At 35.0% G+C, this 19251-nt stretch overlaps 1 protein-coding gene across 1 annotated transcript in view; it reads right to left on the bottom strand.

Moving 5' to 3' along the window:
* Nucleotides 1–1652: 1652 nt before the first annotated feature.
* LOC129744990 (mitogen-activated protein kinase 1-like) overlaps nt 1653–19251 on the bottom strand; it is a 323706-nt gene continuing 306107 nt past the window's right edge. The window contains exon 8 of the mRNA XM_055737813.1: nt 1653–8157. Within this exon, the coding sequence (XP_055593788.1) occupies nt 8029–8157 (129 nt within the window). The 3' untranslated portion in view covers nt 1653–8028. The remainder of the gene's footprint in view (nt 8158–19251) is intronic.

The following is a 19251-nucleotide window of genomic DNA, read 5'->3' as shown; positions in this document are numbered from 1 at the left end:
TGAAAACATTAAAATAAGATATACATATCTTTCCACATCTTAACCATTGGTTTTGTGTTTTTTTAATTGTTTACTTCTTTGTTTGTTTTTATTATTTTTGCTGGGAAAAGAATAACAACCATTCATCCTATGTATATAGAAAACATTTTTTTTTTTCATCTTCTGATCGCTACACGAATTTGTAAGTTGTGTTTTTCTCCTCATTTTTGATATCACTCTTAGTTATGTTTATATATGCAACATTGGTTTGGGGTTTCTGTTCTTCTTGCGACGTTTTTTTTGGTTGACTGCGTGAAAGCTTTTCGCCAGTTTCGTGTGCTATGGCCTGTCCCTCGATTGAGGGGCTTTACAAATAAGAAAGTTTGCCTAATATGCCTGATTGCTGCTGCTCTCTCGAGTGAGTGAAATGGAATGGATGATGGATGAGGGGTTCTTCTTCAGGCTAATTTAAACTGCTGTAATCTCTCTCTTTTCTTAAAACTGTATACAAAGAGTCCATTTCGATTGACACACTGAATAACATTTGCTTACACTCAAGATAAAGAGCACAAAATTCGACTTGACAATGATAATTGTTTGATGCCGGGTTGTCCGCATCCGTTAGTGATTTTTGATGGTTATTTTTTGTTGACGGTGGATTTTATTTTTTTTTTCTTTGTACAGCTATATATATTTTTAATTAATATCTATGACGAATGGAGAAAAATGTTTGACCAAATGTACACAATTTGCAACGATGACATTTTTACTTAAATTCTACAAGAGATAACCTACTCTATAGATGTGTGTGTGTATTTATACTTTGATTTTTTCTTCATTGTTAGTTTCATAACTGTAATATCTGTACATAGCAGCATTGTATTGTATAAGTTGAGTTTTCTTTTGTTAAAAAAAAATCGGAAAAAATCCCACAGTTGCTCCGGATAAAACCTCACAACCGGGAATAGAAAATCGATAGAATTTCAAATATCATTTAATAAGATTTTAAATATGTAAAAAAGCAAGTTCAACTGGATTATAGTATACTTCAAATTTTTAAACCGTAATTGGCTATCTTCAAAATGATACAATTGTAAAATGCAGTTTGACTAGATGGACTAGATTCAGATGCTGCGTTTAAAATTCGTTACTTTCAAAAGCATTTCAATACAATATTTTATCTATGGAAAATAAAAAAAATGTGAGAACAATTAGAGATTTTGACAAAATTGTACAATACGGAAAAACTTTTTTCTCAATAGAATTGTGAACTATTTTCAAATGTTTAACTACAAGATTTGAGAGAGTTTGTTCATTCGTAATACCTACTAACGATAAATTTTTCTGCTGACATCCCTAGCGTAATAATCGTTACACAATGACAGACAAATGTCATTCGAGTTTTTTTTTCTCTTTTAAAATATCACGTTGTTTTCTGTTTTCTCACTTGAATTTGCGTTTGTTTCATTTTACTTTAAACTTATTTCCTCTTTTTTTGTTTTGGTTTGCGAATGAATAATGCCTGTTTGTTGACCATATCTACAGCATGAATGATACAGTGTCATTTTTTTAATCGGCAATATTTGTTTCTTTTTTCCATTTTAATTACACTTTTTGAGACGCCCGAGTTTTTGTTTGTTTGTTTACACATTACTGTACAAGATGATTTTTCGTTTGTTTTTTTTAAGGAATGATTCGGGATTTTTTAATTTTATTTTGGAGATGAAAAATGAGCCTGATTGCTAAACAATTCAAGTTTGCTCCACTTTGTTGGAAACAAACTCTTGATTCAGATTTTTCATTTTGTTCATTCCATAATTTTGGAAAGCTCGCTGTTCAAAATTTATGTGCGTATCTTCAATTGGTGATGGTTGAATTTGATTGTAAATATTTTGAAAAAAAAACCGAGAAATTTAGAAGAAATCCTTACTCTGAGAAAGCAAGAAAGATCTTAATACACATCCCAGATAGATTGATTTTCACAACAGCTATATTTGAATTTGTTTTGTTTAATATTCTTTTAAATGTACAACGGAGTTTATATGATTGATGAAATTGGTAGTGCTGGCTGACGAAAGTGGCTCAAATTTCGGATGAACGTATCACTTGGGGACTTTACTTAAGTAAGAAATAAAGTTAAAATAAAGCTGCAAATTATGATACAAAAAAAAATCTATCTCCACTTAATAGTGATCAATCGTTGCTGATTTCCCTTTTTGTCGAGGGTTGTTCCATGCTCAAGTACATATGTATGTTGTAAGGGGGCATGAACAGCATTTTAGCTGATTTATTTCTCAAAGGCAACCTTCAGAACGAGAAAATGGCTTCGAGAATCGACCAACAGTTGGCTCCCGGCCAAATTGCAGAGGAGCCCGCTGTGCTACCATGAAAATCGTTAAATGGAAAATGTATTCTGTCTGGTCAAGTATATTGGGGTCATACGGGGAACGATAACCGTTTTATTCAATTCAATGAAATATCTAGAACAACACTGAGCCTATGAATGGAACAAAATTGGAATTAGCTTGAAAATTACGAATTAAGTGATTCGAGCTCATCACAAATTCTTTTTTTTGGTTTTCCAAAAAACATTCAAAGTTAACATTGCTTTTTTGCTGGTATTTTGGTAAACATTACCAAACCTTATGTTTTACAGAACTATAACCTTTTCGGTAAAAATATCCAAAATTCATGGATGCCTATAACTTGTCTCGCCGAACTGACCAAAGAGACACTTCTGAATGATGTATCACATGAACTGACTCCGATCCAGTCTTCCTAATCCACAGAATAAATGGTTGAATTCATATCTCGTAGGACGAATTGCAGTATTTATAGGAAACGTTTCTCTCCTCATGCTTAATCCGTCTCCACTTACGTTCCGGAATCTCGATTTCTAGCGCCCATGATGACACCGGCGATATAGTTCCTCATTTGCGATCCAGTTTCCAGGCAACCAAGCGCGGATGATATTCCACAGACAGCGATTTACAAATACGTGCAGTTTTCGCGTCGTTACCGCATATGTGCACCAAGTTTCGCACCCGTACAACAATACGGATTTGACGTTAGAGTTAAAGATTCGAATTTTCGTTCGTAGAGATATCTCACGTGAGCGCCAGATGTTCCGGAGACTCACAAATGCAAATCGAGCTTTTCTGATCCGGATTTCGATGTCTTTCTCGGTTCCACCATCAGGCGTTATCTGGCTACCAAGATATTGGAAACACTCCACTTTCTCAACCTGTTGCCCAGCTACCATGAAACTGGAGGAATTTGCTGTGTTGATCTCCATCGACTTGGTCTTTCCGACATTGACTTTGAGACCTGCTGTCTTGGAGCTTTCGGTGAGGTGGAGAGTTTGCTCTGCATATCCGGTTGTGTTTGAGCGAGCAAAACAATATCGTCAGCCAGGTCAAGGTCGGTCAGTTGCTCAATTGTTGAAGGATTCCACGGCAATCCTCGGTTCGGTGTCAGAATCTCATCCATTAAGTTTAGAAAAAGTAGCGGTGATAAGATACATCCCTGTGGCCGCTTCTATTTTAGCCAGCGAGGGCGCTTCCGAGTTGACGTCATTTATGCGACTTACATACTGTTGGCGCTTCGAGCTGCGGGTTCTGTTGGCCATCGCTATTCGTGACTCGGAAGAGTTCTTCGAAGTGCTCAGTTCATCGTTTGAGCTGATCTGTTCGATCGGTCAACAACTGACCTGCTCGGTCTTTTAGCGGCATTCTAGCATTAGTCCTTGCACCACAAAGGCGGCGAGAAATGTCATAAAGTAGTCGGATATCTCCATTGGCGGCGGCTCTTTCTCCCTCTTCGGCTGGGGAGTTTGTCCAGGCTCTCTTGTCTCGTCTACAAGCTCGTTTAACTGCCTTTTCCAGCTCCGCATATAGGGAGCGGGCGACTGCTTTGGCTGACCCGGTACATGCCTGCTCAATTCCGACTTTCGCCGTTCTCCGATCATCGATCATCCTCCATGTTTCATCCGACATCCATTCACTTCGTCTTCCACTAACTTTACCGTGAGTACCATGTCTCGTCGTGATAAAGGCATTCTTGATTCCACACCACTGTTCTTCGACTGTTCCGTCTGTCGGCAATTCCGAGCCTCTGGATTCTAGCTGTTCAACGTCTGCCCTTTTCACCACACCCCACTGATGACATTTTATGCGAACTTACCTGGTAATGTAATGTTTACATATGCAAATTTTTGTGATGTTCTGTCAAGTGGTTTCTGAGATAGCTTCCAATGAAGAAATTTTTCGACTTTAATTTTTGAGCAATACGTGCGTCATCTATAATGTATAAACCACCTTTTTTCAAATCAAGGCAATTTTTGATTACGTTGGAAACTTGGTAGGCTGTGGCTGTCGATGACGGTTGTTTTTTTCGGCTGTAAATTTTTCAAGAATCTTGAAACATAAATTGATCAGTTTAATTTGTGCCTAATAGTGAAGATGAAAAGGAATTGAAAATTGAAATTGAAGTTACTACCGGCTGACAGTGGATTTTGGTGAGATTGTTTTATGTTGAAACTTTTCAATCCTATTCGCCAAGTGGGATTTCCTATATTGTACCCTTCCAGACCCCTTCTGAAACAGCTTTCTGGGTCGTATGAGTTCTCTGCACCTGAAGAGTTTGTTTTGCTGTTTCAGATCTTCCCTACGATGATTACATTAACTTGTCGCGGTGTGCAATATGGTACCACACTGATTTTCAAAAGTAACACTTGGAATGAGAACTGAATCCAGGTACTTATTTTGGCATCATGTGATGGTTATGATTATCAGTTGTACCTCTTGTATCAGCCAATGCCAGATGAGGGTATTCACCCCATACTATGCTATGATATGCTATCAGGGCAATTTTTGATTACGTTTACTGTTTCCTGAAGCTTGACCTTCAAAATAACTCCAACATTTGAATTTGGTCGAAGTTATAACAAATTTAGCCGATTGTCCTCCTTCGGCACAAAAACAACATATTTGACTTTTTATCACTCAACCACCGTTTTTGCGTAATGGCACGATTCCAGATCCAACTTAAACAGAGTAAAAACTTTGTGGGACCCATCGAAGAGCTTTGCAGAGAAAACGGTCGCATTTGGAGATAGTCTTCTTTGTATTTTTAGCCATTCATCCTGTCAATCGTTATGAAAGAATGAGTAATTTGCAGTTTCCGCAGATCATAAGCCTCCTCAAGCTCTAGACATAATTTTTTCAGTTTTTTCTCCTTGTTTATCTCCGGGAAATACAGGCGAGACTTGTCAACGAAAAGTTGGACACCTGCCAAATGACCGCTAAAGAGTTCGTTTTGCTGTCCATTACGAAATTTTAAAGAATATCTCTCCACAAGCAGTCCAAATATTTTGCGAACGAATTTACCACCGTATTTTGTTTGTTTGACGAACCAGTCAATAAAATGACTTAATTGTCACTTCCTCATTGATATTTTCGGATTGAGCTTGAAAAAACCTCTCACATTCCTCTTACTTCATGGAATCAACAATCTTCCATGTAAACTTTGGTCGAATTTCTTGATTTCCAGCTGTTTTTGGGTCTCCCACTGGGACTTTCCTAGATTTTTCTCGATCCTGCCCAAAAAATTTTGTCAATGAACTTCAATATTGGACGCTATCTCAAAAACTACTTGACAGATTGTCACCAAATTTTGTTCACGTACACATTACATTACTAGGTACCTTCACTGAAAATTTCATCAAATTCCATCCATGCATTCAAAAGTTTTTCACGAAACAAAGTATTTTTCTCGAATACACTCCTTACAAGCCTTAAATTTGACAATACATACCCCAAAATCGAAAAATAAATTCAGATTTTTTTCAATTTAGCTTAGAAATTGATATTGACTCAGAATCTAGTTTGGATTAGGTTGAAATTAAATTTGAATTCAACTAAGAATATTAAAAAAAAATCCTCGTGTCGTCCATCGAAAATTGTGCCATCCGGGATGCAGCTTGTGTTGCACACCAAATCCTAATAGCTGCCTGTTGAAAAGAGGCGTCAAAATTTCACATTTCATTCGATTTTGAAACAAAAAAACAGTTTTAACCAAGAAAACAACATCAACACGTACAAGTGAACACTCTACGATGATGCAAGATTATGTGTTCACCGAAAACGAACGCCTTCTGTTAGGAACGGTATTTCAAAAATATTGCTATCGGATAAGTTCGGACAATGTACAAAAATCATAGAAGCGTTCGGAACAATTGTTTTGTGTTCACACACACACACAATTTAACCACATCAAGGAACCCCATCAATGTTGTCCGATTTCATTTCTTTTCTTTGAATTTGAAATTATAGGTGTTTTTTTACATGTTTTAGAATATTAACACAAAAACGTGGAATAAACTTTCCTTTTTCGAAGATTTTGACATTCTCTAATCAGACTATTGCGTTCCAATTACCTCTCTCAGCCGCGGCGAAGAACAACTACCACTCGTTGGTTTTTTCGTTACCTTTTTCAGTTTTTTATTCAGTGACTTTTTCAAATTGCGCCTGATTACAATGTTTTTTTTATGTCTCGAAACAAACATTCACAATTTCACTCGGATGAAAAAAATCGACTATAAAAACTGATGATTTGCTAGTTCCTATCTTACAAAAAAAAAGCTACCATCATGGTCAGTTCAACAAAAAAAAGACACTGCAAAGTTGATTGATTGGCTAGAATTATGTTATTTATGTATGGAGCTCACTTGCCCTACTACACAGTTTTGATTTGATCTTGTGTAAAATAATTACTCGGTTCCGCGAACATGCTTGGGATAGTAAAACTTAAAAAACAATACTTTTACTTTTGCTTATAGATTTAAAATGTAACTCGCTTCCATGATATGCGGTAATAACTAGGGTTTCAATTTACTAAACCGCAATGCGGGCGCGGGAGAAAATCAGCCTAGGGATAAAAATTTATACAATACTAGGAAGTGATTATCCAAAGCATGCGAAACAAATCGTTAACAAAACATTGTTGTTGATGTTATTGTTTGCAGAGCAATCGCAGTAACCTAGTGTTTGTTTTTGACGATTCGTTTATACTGTTGTGTAGTTTTTCTTCTTACTTTTGCATTACTCATTGTTGATTTTTTCTTCTAAAATAATTATCCTCATTTGATCATACACATTATCTGCTAGAACTATTTTACGCTTACCGTTTACGTTGATTGATTTCCATTTATGTGTATGTATATGCAAGGCAAAACAACAGCAATTGATTGCCTGTTCGATGGGTTCAATGGGAGAGATGATGTGCTGCGGTGGTGATAAATCAAACAGGGAAAAAAAATCTTGTGATGCTTCATGGCCTGCTACCAATGATTTCCTACATTCAGTCATTTGCGTTTTCTTATTTTCATCTGTTGTCTTGTGGCAGCAACCTGATTCTCCTGAAATGCTCCCAAGGATAGCACCGGTGAACGTACTACGGTCTAGATACTTTCCGGGACTCCTGCCTGCCTGCCTTCACAACTGGCTGTGAACCAGTTTCCAAATGCATCAATTCTAGGGCACAATAATAGTCATAGTGGATATAAGAGGGAACATGTAGACCGGAACCGGAACTCCGCCTTCATGCTAATAGACACAACACAACCGAGTGGTGCTCGTACGAACACACTGAATCACACACACGAACCCACACAATCTAACACGTACATGTCTCAGCAGATGGAAATATTGCAGCAAAGTAAAGTAAAAATGATAAATTTCTACAGAAAAATTGAACTCGCCGTTGTGAGCTGTTCTGTGTGTGCAGCTTGAAGATACTATCAACGGTAGTTATGCTTGCTAGTTCCGTTTTCTTCGTCTCAATTTGGTCTTCCGTGAATGAACTGCTGCTGCTGCTGCTGCACCACGTCAGGCAACGTTTCGTTCTCCTTCAACGTTCGTTCTCAAGGTAAGGAGGCTATCAGCGGGGCAAAAAGGGTAGTTTTTCGGCAGGTGCCGGATGAAGGTGTTGTTGTAGTTGTAGTTGTTGGGAAAAACGGTTCTGCCGTCGACCGCCACCACCGCCAGGAAATTACATGCTATCTGGCAGGGTATCGTTGTGGTTGAATCGAAGCGTCTCCTCGAAGATTAATCGCTTCAGTGTCTCCTTTGGCAAGTCGTCCAGCTCCATGGCGATGCGGAATGGTTCCTCGGCGACGGGCTGAAGGCGGAAGGTAATGTGGGGGAGACGGATGAAGAAAATAATTAATGCATTGAAATCGGTCATATCATTTTCCGAAGTAAAAAAAAAATAGCGCAGGTGAGATACGCAAGGAGCTTTTCAAGTTGGATAATAACTCCGAGTGCTGAAAAAATCGAGTTTTGCAACGAGAAGCATACACACTAGAGTGCCTCAAATGACCTGACTTTTGAAAAAGTTATGTGCTGCAGTTTAAAATTAATCCTAGGCCTAGTGCAAGATCTCATGCCAAATTTGGGCCAGATCGGATAACGGGAAGGGGTCGCTCAACGAGCCTGAAGTTTGTATGGGATTTTAGACATTTTGCTAGGGAGAAACATGAAAATCCAGTTTATCATTAATGACTTTGGTTTCCTTCGGCCGATTCCTTTAAAAAATGGGTTTTCTTAAAGCCCAAATTATGACAAATATTTTATCCGAAGACTGCAAATCGATTTGAGTTAAAATAAAAAAGTTATTAGACTTAAAAAATGGGCTAACTTTTTTAAGGGTGGTATTCATCACGGTTTATGCAGCGACGAAATGTTCGATCGCACCGACTCATTAACAATGATGGATACCACCCTTTAAAAATTAGCCCATTTTTGAAGCCTAATAACTTTTTTAACTTAATTCGAATCAAATTGCAGTCTTCGGATAAAGTATTTGTCATAATTTAGGCTTCAAGAAAACCCGTTTCGGTCGAAGGAAACCAAAGTTATTGATGAAAAACTGGTTTTTGTGTTTCTCCCGTACAAAATGTCTCAAAATCCCATACAAACTTCAGGCTCGTTGAGCTACCCCTTCCCGGTATCCGATCTGCCCAAATTTGGCATGAGATCTTGCACTATGCCTAGGATCAATTTCAGCCTGCAGCGCATAACATTTTACAGGTTTTGAATTTCCCATACAAAATTGGGGCAGTCTTATACACACATATACAATATACCCTTCAGAAACGAGTTTTTCAATTTGAAGAAACAAATTGTAGTATTTCTACCCACAGCTTTTTCATTTTGAAATTCTTGGTTATTTCCAGTTTTTCCCGTTATTTCAGTACCTGTGGCTTGAAAAGCAGCATTTTCATAGCTTACGGGACTGTCAACCAAGAAATTTACGTGAAAAAGTGTTTGAATAAACGTCTGCTGCCTTTCCTGAAGAAACAAGGTTGTTCCGTACTGTTTTGGCCGGATTTGGCATCTTGTCATTACGGTAAAAAGGCCATGGAGTGGTACGCCGCCAACAACGTGCAGGTGGTTCCCAAGGACAAGAACCCTCCCAACACGCCAGAGCTCCACCCAATTGAGAAATACTGGGCGTCAAGCGGAACCTAAAGAAGACCAAAAAAAACTGCTAAGGACGAGCAGCAGTTCAAGGCAAACTGACTTTCTGCGGCGAAGAAGGTGGACAAGGTGGCTGTACAAAATCTGATGGCAGGGGTTAAGCGACAATTCGGATTTGGAAAAGCGGAGGCCTAACTGAATATTTTTCCTGAATTTTATACTAATTAATCTTGAAAAAAAAATTTAATTTGATTTTTTAAATAAACGATTTCACCGATTGACACGCGTTTTCCCTAGACCAAATTTTGACCGTATCACCCTTTAGTTTCTTAAAAAGCAGTTTTTTTTTAAAAAGCAATAGAAAAAATGTAACTATTTCTGACATCACTGAAGAACATTTACGAGCTTTCGCTATCAAAGATTTAAATTAAGTTAACAACTTATTGACATTTTGGACATTTTCAATAAAAAAAATATTCCAAAATATCCTTAAATTCTCATAGCTTTAAGGAAGTCTCAGTTTTCTCAGAAGTATAAGTTACTCGCGTTCTTCGAAAAAGTTGATCATTGATCCGAAACCATCGATTTGAATATTTAGAAATGTTCTAAAATGTTGCTTAAAAATTCCAAAAGTTAACCCTTGAAACTCAAAAACCGTGGGCAAACGGGAAAACGTAAATTTTGTTTCCTTGTGGTATCGAAAAGAAATAAGTAAAAATAATTAATTTTATTACAATAATTTTGTTATTTTGTTTTATACCATGGGTCTTTTTAAACATTCAAATTCCAGGATTATTTTTTCTCTTAGACACTTGAATCAAAACACAATTTTGCATATTTTGAGTGAAGTACCATGCAATGTTGAATCATTTTAACATTTTTGTCTTCTATCGATGGGCTTGAGATATAGCTCAGTTGGAAGGTCTGTTGTCTCCTGAGCAGATGTCCGCGAGTTCGAGCCCAAGAGCAAACATCGAACACAGTTGTACCGGATAATTTTTTCAATAACGATCCGCCAACTGTAACGTTGATAAAGTCGCGAATGCCATAATGATGGTAAAACGACTATAATCGAAACAAAAAAAAGTCTTCTATCGACTTAAACACACCCTCATAAAAAAGCTCATAAAAATTCTGTACAGTGTTGCTAAAAAGTCATAGGACTACTTTGAGGAAATTATCGCTGGAATATTCTAATTTTTTGTAGAGAGAGAAATCAGTTCATTCAAAATTTTCGAAAAATTTCACAGAAATCTAAACATATTCAACGTTTAATTCTAATTTTTCTGGATAAATTATGACCAGTAATCGAAAAAAGTTGATATTGAATGCACAACTTGAAAAAATAGATCTGGACCCCGTGATGTTTTTTTTTTTCAAACAGTTTGATAGGAGATGGTTTCATTCTAACTCAGCAAATTTTTAGCGATGTCAAATTCATTATTATTATTAAGCTACAAAAAACACCGTGCCGTGCGTATAGATGATTTTATTGTATTTAACTCTTGAATCGAACACTATCACTGGAAAATTCAAATAAATACCTACAGTGAGCGAAATAAGAATAGCACCACTATGTGTTTTGCTTGTTAAAATATGAATGATTGAAAATCACCAAAATTTTCTTCTATAAATTGTTTTGAATTGTTAAACGGATATATCAAGCATAAGTTTACTTTTTTTGGACGTTGCAATTGGCGTTGAGGACCAAAACTATGAAAAAAGGGTGCGAAATAAGAATAGCACCACTTGTGTTTATCAACAAAAACAAGATTATTTCTAAAAATTTACTGTGTAAAAGTGAATAATAATGCTTCTACGAATTATTTGAATAGTTTACTGCATTTTAAGGAGTTTTCTAGAATTCCAAAGATTTTCAAAGGTTTTAAAAGAGAGTTTTAAGATATGCTCTTCTAGAACTAAGGAATTTGATATTTGAGCTGTAATTCTTTACCAAACTACTTACTTTCTTCGTTAAAATGACGTGAAATGACGAACCAAACATTTTCGGTATATTTTAAATCAGAAAAAAAAACAGGTTGGAATTCATAAACTTAGATTTTTTCAATAAACATTACTTTTTCCAGTTTCAAGTCATAGATGGCGGTACAATCTTGCCGTTAAAATAAAATTAAGTCTCTATATTGATTTTTCAGGTTTATTTAGGCCCATATTCATCATTTCGAGGTAGTTTTCCAACACAGTTTTGTTGGAGTTCACGCTGCAGAAATCTTTTCCGGATTTGCAAAAAAAACACCAGCACAAAAATATAACACCGCCAAAATTCCTGCTCATCTCAACTTCCGATTCAATTTGAAATCATACCAATAATACTGCTTGTTATCTGGTTTATCAAGCTCCATCGGAAAGTTCAATATTATTCTGATTATCGGTCCAAGAAATTCACTTTTATGGGTCCTTGATGAAATTCTTATTTTTTGATATAGTGATCTTAGAATTTCCAAGGCGGTCACACGGTTCCAAGTACTTATTTCTTGACCAAAATCATCCAGCACACCTAAATTAATCCCAGATATTCGAAAATGGGCATCAATTCGGTTTTATTGCAAGGTAGTGCTGGCATCTATGACTTGAAACTAGAGAAATAGAGTTTGACTATTTAAAAACATTAGTATTTTTGAATTTTAAGCCTGTTTTTTTCATTCAAATTCAGCCTCAAATCGATGTTTCGTCAATTTGCATCATAATAATGAATGATAATGAAGAAATAAAGCAGTTTGATAAAGTATTACAGCTCAAGTATCAAATTCCTTAGTTCTAGAAGAGCATTTCTTAAAACTCTCTTTTAAAACCTTTGAAAATCTTTGAAACTCTAGAAAACTCCTTAAAATACAGTTATCTATTCAGATAACTCATAGAAGCATTATTATTCACTTTTACACAGTAAATTTTTAGAAATAATCTTGTTTTTGTTGATAAACACAAGTGGTGCTATTCTTATTTCGCACCCTTTTTTCATAGTTTTGGTCCTCAACGCCAATTGCAACGTCCAAAAAAAGTAAACTTATGCTTGATAAATCCGTTAAACAATTCAAAACAATTTATAGAAGAAAATTTTGGTGATTTTCAATCATTCATATTTTAACAAGCAAAACACATAGTGGTGCTATTCCTATTTCGCTCACTGTATAAGCATCTTTTTACATTTCCAAATTGGTAACAAAGAGTTCTGGATTGAAAATTTAGCTATCATTTTCATGTTTGTCTATGATTGTTTTTTTCTTTTCATAATTGTATTTATGAATGATACTCGAACCTATTTTCAGAGTCCTTTAAATTTGTTGAGTTTTTTTCAATTTAGAGTAATTGAAGAGGGATCAGAGTTGTTTATCATTTCAAAACTTATCTTAATCCTCTCACACATTTTTTGAACTGTTGAATTCTGACTTGGAAATTTAAAATTATAATTCCGAATTTTGAGTTTTGAGTTGAATCCCTGATCTTGAAAACAAAACTGAATTTCGGTTTCCTTTTGCCCACTTTTGGGTCTAAATTCCCGGCTTTTTCCGGTTTTCCCGGTTCTGTGGCCATCCTGTTCTAAATTAAATCAAAACAGTGTCGAAAGTGGCAGTTTTCAACACTGTTTTGAAAACTGTATCGAAAAGTACTTCTGAATGAGACGGGACTGAACTCGAACCGTTTCAAAAAGTTCAAGAAAATGTAACGAGATTATTTTATTATTATCACATTCTGGTTTTATTTCGGTGAAGCAACGAAATTCCAAAGTTTTTTTCCTGGTATTCCCAATTTTCTTGGTTTACTAGCAACCTTGAATTGAGCTTTTGGAGTATTTGTTTGACTATATTTTAAACTTCTAGTTTCGTGCTGCTGGTTTGATTTTTGATGCTTTTTTTTAAATACCTAATTTCATGTTTAAGCGTCTGACAATTAAAACCAGACAGAGTGATTAACTGAAGATCTTAATCGATTTCGATTAAAAAGGCGTAATCTTTAGCTCTTTTTGCTTAAAAGCTTTCACGTCAATGCTGATAATACGTAGAAGGTAGCTGAAAAGCTTTTTTAATTCATTATGTTGCTCTTGTTGCTTAATAGATTCTCGGAACAATGGTATCTGGTAAACGGAGTACTGTACTTAACATTTGTCAACAGTAGATTTGAGCTTTCTCTCGAGTTAAACTTGCTACTGTAAGCTGTAAATCATGAAATATCGAACATACATTGAAATGTAAATAATTAAGCCTAAGGTTACATTCTTGAATCGGGCCATGATGTCGAAAAAGAAATTCTCACATCGTTAATGTGTTCAAATTTTTAAAAGTGAATGATCAAAAAGTTGCTCCTTGTTCTTGTAAAGGATAGCATCTTACTCAAGTGTCATCCCCCCGTGGATTGAAAGAATAATGATGGGGATGTTGGCGTAAGGTCACGCTGCCAGCAGCCATTAATCGATCAACAGCTAATTGAGGAACGCCTTGACAGGCACGTCTAATAGTTTCATCTTCAGAGTTCATAAAATTTGCATGGCTGCTCCCCAGCTGCTGCTATCTGGTCCCCGTAAAAAGGAAAATTAACGGACAGATGAATAATTCATTAGACCAACATTGTAAAACAAGCGGTTAGAGAAGATACTGATCCTGGATACATGAATTCGCCAGCTCATAACTCATGGGAACACAACTTATTTGTCTAAATTGATTATGCCCTGGTGGGTGGAAAACAAACTTGGAGCGCGTTGAAGTAGGCGAACGTTTCGCCAATCAACGAGAAAACCAAATTCCTAATGTGACGACAAACTGTGGAGAGGCAACAAATTTAAACTTCCGACAAAACGCCATGAATCTTCATTGAAGTTTATCATAAATTGCAAACACTGCAGAAGAAATGTCTGAATGTCGAGTAAGTGTGAAGGGGTGAGTGAGTTCTGGTTCCGGTTTTCCGGAAGATGTAGTATTGCTTGTTGCCGGAAAACTTTAGCTACAGCACCTAGTTCGGGTGATAATTAATATAAATCACGCTTCGTTTGTCGTCCTCATGTGCATTCGTTGTCGTGCTAAAAGCGTTTCTATCTGGGTTCGTTTTGACGGGGAAGAGATGGAAGGCAAAATATTACGCAACTAGGGAAACAAACAAAAATAGTTTTCAGCTAACAAAGTTTTTTTTTTGACTCGAAATGTCAAAGAAATAGACTGAAGAATATTATGCAGAATATCACTGTGAGTAATTTAATGTGTTACATTTGATCTAATAGCTCAGAAGATACTAGAAGCAATTAACTCTAAACAAATTTGTGCACTTTTCATAAAAAATTTGCAATCAAAACACGCAAATTTGAATCTCATTTGAAAAATCCAAAAAATATACTTTCATTCATCTTTACCCACGATTTTCAAAGTGGTCTCTACCGCCAAAGAGCGTTAATGGGTGTCAGGGTAGCAATGGGATGCAGCTCTGCAATTTTGGGGGGCGCACACAGGAGTACGTAGAAGAAAAAATTGGCCAAAAGTATCTTTTAGTTTTAAAATCAATAAAATAGTTTATTTTGACTTATCGAACGTTTTTAAGATCATTTAAAATATTTTTTACCGTTTTCGTAATTTTTCATAATTTTCTATTAGTAATTTTCTAACATTTATATGACATGATAGATAATCCAGGTTAGAAAAGTTGTAAAATTCAAAAAATCTAGATTTTTTTTATTTGTTTTTGAAAGTTAAATAACATTTGAAAATATTCGAAAAAGAACATTAATTTTGCTGAGCTTAAATTTTAAATAAACGAAGCCCTAGGTGACCTTTTTGTTGAAAAAATCTATCAATATTTTTAAACTTCAAACTTAAAAATATCAAAAATGCGCGAGTTTGCGCGAGTTTTTTCTTTTGCACATGATAATTGAAGTTATCAATTTTCTAATGATATTAAACATTTTGCCGGGACTTGGTGGGAACCTAAACAAAAACACTAATTTGTTAAAAAATGAACGTTTAAAACAAAAAATAAATAGAAGAGTTTTCAAAGCTCTGCGTACTGTCTCTATAGTCATCGAATTTTGTCTATTATACTTAAAATTATTAAATATCCCTCCATTGAAGTTTTCCATTTCAAATTCTCATTTTTAGTCACTAAAGAAAGTTTTATTCGTTGATATGACGTAGTCGCGCTGATTCAACGATTTGTAGAAAAATTTTATCTCATAAAAATACTAAAGTTTCGACAGCTGCAACAGCTTATAAACAAATCAGACCAAATCAGACTGACCGCTACATGGTGCTAAATTTATTCAAGAATCAAATAAACATTGACATAAAAGTAACCAATGAAATTTAAATTTTGAGTTTTGGCCAGGTTTTTGGGTGAAATACTCCTGTGTGGGGCGTTTAAAAGACTCCATATATTTGAATCTACTTTTAAACCAATAACAAGAAATGTACCGAATATTCGGCTCACGCTCACCGAATAGTTGACCCGAATTAATACAATAATTTCAAATGATTTTGGATAGTTTATGAAATATCCAAAAGTAACGTTGAAAGAGCTACACAATAATCAAAAACTTATGGTTACCGCAAAACATCTCAGGTGTATCTGTATACCTTTCACTGTACATACATTGTACAGGAGAATACTGACGAATATCGCCTTATACTTTGAAGATCGTTTATTCCAGACTTTCTTGATATATCCAGGCTTGCCCATAAATACAGTAAGAAAACGAGATAAGTTAAATCTGGTCGGAATGCCCAGATATTGTTTAAAACTTCCCGGATTTTGCTCGGATTTGTTCAGATTATTTCCTAAAATATCTGTTTGGAAATTTTGAAATTGGTGTTCAAAAACTATTTTAAGAAATTCTAAAATGAACATAAATTTTTGTTTTATCCTTAGATACGATTTTTACCCTTCTGCTGTAATTTAATGAAAACTTTAAATTTCAAATAATTTCCTTCTACTTTCCTCTTGTATGTTTAAGAATAAAACCTAGATTATGTTTTTTCAAAAATCATCCTCCAAATCAATTCAAAAATCGTCCTAAATTACCCGACGCAACGTGTAGTGGAAAGTATGGCAAGCTTAAGGTTAAAGATCATCGTTGTTTTTAACAACTATTTTGGAAATATCTTGCGTAAATTCGACCTTCATCTATTCGTTATCAAATAAACAATTAGAAATTGCTTGGCACTGTTTCGAAATCCCATCGTATCCCAGATTCCACAGGAACCCAATCTCTTTGTTGATAAACGCTCTATAAGCGACAAGTCATCTGATGACCTTCCTGGTTAAAAATTACCGACATTAAAAAAATGAGGGGCATTAAAATGGAAGAAATAGAAGGAAATTGAAATAACAGCTTTTGTTTTATTTTTTCATTAAAAACTCTATAGAATATTCGACTGAATATTCGACCGAATATTCTTTTGGCCGAATAGCTGAAAAGGTCAATATTCGATATTCGGCTGTTGGCCGAATACCACTATTCGGTACACTTCTACCAATAACAAAACAGTTCAGACTTGAAATGACAATTCAAAGGTCCAATAAAATGATAAGAGCTAAAAATTAAAAATTCCATTCGGTACAAGCAGGGCCGAATTAAGCCGTCGGGGGGCCCGGGTAAATTTATCTAGGGGGCACTTTTTTTTTTATTTAAATCAGGCCCCATAAAATACAAAATATAACTGCAGATCGATTATTCAAACTCGAGAGATCAATTTTGATTAAATATTCATCATCACATTAAAGTTTCAGTTGAAAAAGTTGAAATCAAAATTTTAATCGAAATTCTTCTTTAGAAATATTCTTGTGAACCACAAAAAAAAACATTTCAGAGTTCAAGTCTAAAATTATTCTGCAGGATAAAAATTTTAAAAAGCAAGTGGCTTCAGCATTTAAAATTCAAAATTTGAACTAGAAATCTCAGTTAAAATTCCGAAAACGAATAAAAAGATTGTTCTGTTGAAGATTCAAAATCTTAAATAATACCATAAATTGATATAAGTTTTTTTTTAAACAAAATTCAGTATTGATGAGCTGAAAATTACGTTCAAAGGAATGATTCAAATTACAATTTAATACTATAGACCAGGGATGAGCAAACTGCGGCCCGCGGAGCTTTTTCAAATTTTCATGCCTCAACTTTTTTCTACAAAGGATTGTTAAGAAAATTTATATGACTTGATCAAATATGCACTTATCTGCATATGCCCCACTATCATTCAGATTGTTAACCTTTTCCTGACATTTATTATTTTCTGTTCAAGGCATAAATGCAATATTGTTTATTGGTATAACGTAATTTGAGAATTTTTTAACTCCTACCACTTTGAAAAGCAAAATCTATAAGAGTGAATCGGAAGAGAAGCAAAAAATCTGAAGCTACACACGATCAACGAGATTTCTAAGTCCGATTATTTCCGTTTCAATCAAAAATAAAGTTGTATGATAAAAAATATGCTCAGCAGATCATTTTTTTTTTAAATTATTCCATCCAATTCGGGGCTCGTTCACATTCCACATTACCAAAGTCATGATATAGCTTTAGAAATCCTATTCCAATGATAACTAAATAAGATTAAAAATTTTAAAAATCTGGATAAAAATTCTAGAATCAAGAATGTAGTTTTGATGGTAGTTGCTCAAAAATATGTGAAAGTAAACATTTTTTTGTGGTTTTGGCAACCTTGCTCAACATCTCAATGCAATGATCTAATACAGAACTTAAATTTAAAAACGAAGTTTTTACCGTTTGTAGAAAAAAAATCAAGGCTTTGAGGACAAGTTTTAATTGTGGGCAAAAATCACAGAAAGTCAATTAGCGATTCAACGTCCAACGCTATTAGGAAGACGGTGATTTCTTTGAAAATATATTTTTCACACTCTTAGTTATCACTGTGATAAGCTGAATGATGACGAATAGTACCATCAATTTTTACAAGAATGTTGTGAGAATGAATTTTTGCCAAGAAGTAGGGGAGAGTGGGGTGTCATGGGCCATGGGGAAACGTGGGCCACTTTTAATATCTCAGATGTGTGTTGAGATAAAAATCCCAAACCGACTGTCATCGTTGCCGCATTGCGTGAGCATATGTTGTTGACTGAAATACGCATCATATGCTTCTTTTAATTATAAAGCTAAAAAAAGTTAGAAAAATTTACTTACATAATTAAAAAAACACCCGCTAATTTCATCGATGGGGAGCCTAAAGTGCATAACAAAAATATGCTCATACGCTTATGATCATAGTTTTGTCATGATCTTTCACGTGGAAAATGAATTTTTGATGAAACATCAATAAGTCACACAAACGCAACCAATTTGCGAATCATAGCTTGTGGGGAATCGTGGGCCACACATCTTGAACCACCTATATTTTTATGTTTTTATATACATTCAGAACTTAAAATACGTTTTTCCTATCTGTAAAGTTTTCTTATGCCAAATGAAGAGATATGAAAAATATTTTGTCCATCCTATATAAGAAATTTTACCAAAACGTTCGCGAGCCAGGTTTTGGAATCTATGCGATCATACACAACTCTCTTTTTTATTTCATCATCTGAAATTGCTTTAAAATAACGAAATGAATTAGGAAATCACATTTTCGGGTCAACTCATAAACTTTGCATGTTATTTGGTCAATTTGGATTTGGTGACCCACGATTCCCCACCATTTTTCAAAATCCAAAAAATATTGCTTTTTTTAAAACAGTCAGAATTTGGGGAAAACAACTTTTTAAAAATTATTAAAAAATACCTTATAATACCTTGAAAATGTAGAAAACCATACCATTTTTTATTTTCATTTTATCTTTTATA

The sequence above is a fragment of the Uranotaenia lowii genome, chromosome 2 (assembly GCF_029784155.1).
Source record: "Uranotaenia lowii strain MFRU-FL chromosome 2, ASM2978415v1, whole genome shotgun sequence".
Classification (NCBI taxonomy): domain Eukaryota; kingdom Metazoa; phylum Arthropoda; class Insecta; order Diptera; family Culicidae; genus Uranotaenia; species Uranotaenia lowii.
Note: the sequence above shows the minus strand (reverse complement) of the source record. Positions and strands in the feature narration are given on the sequence as shown.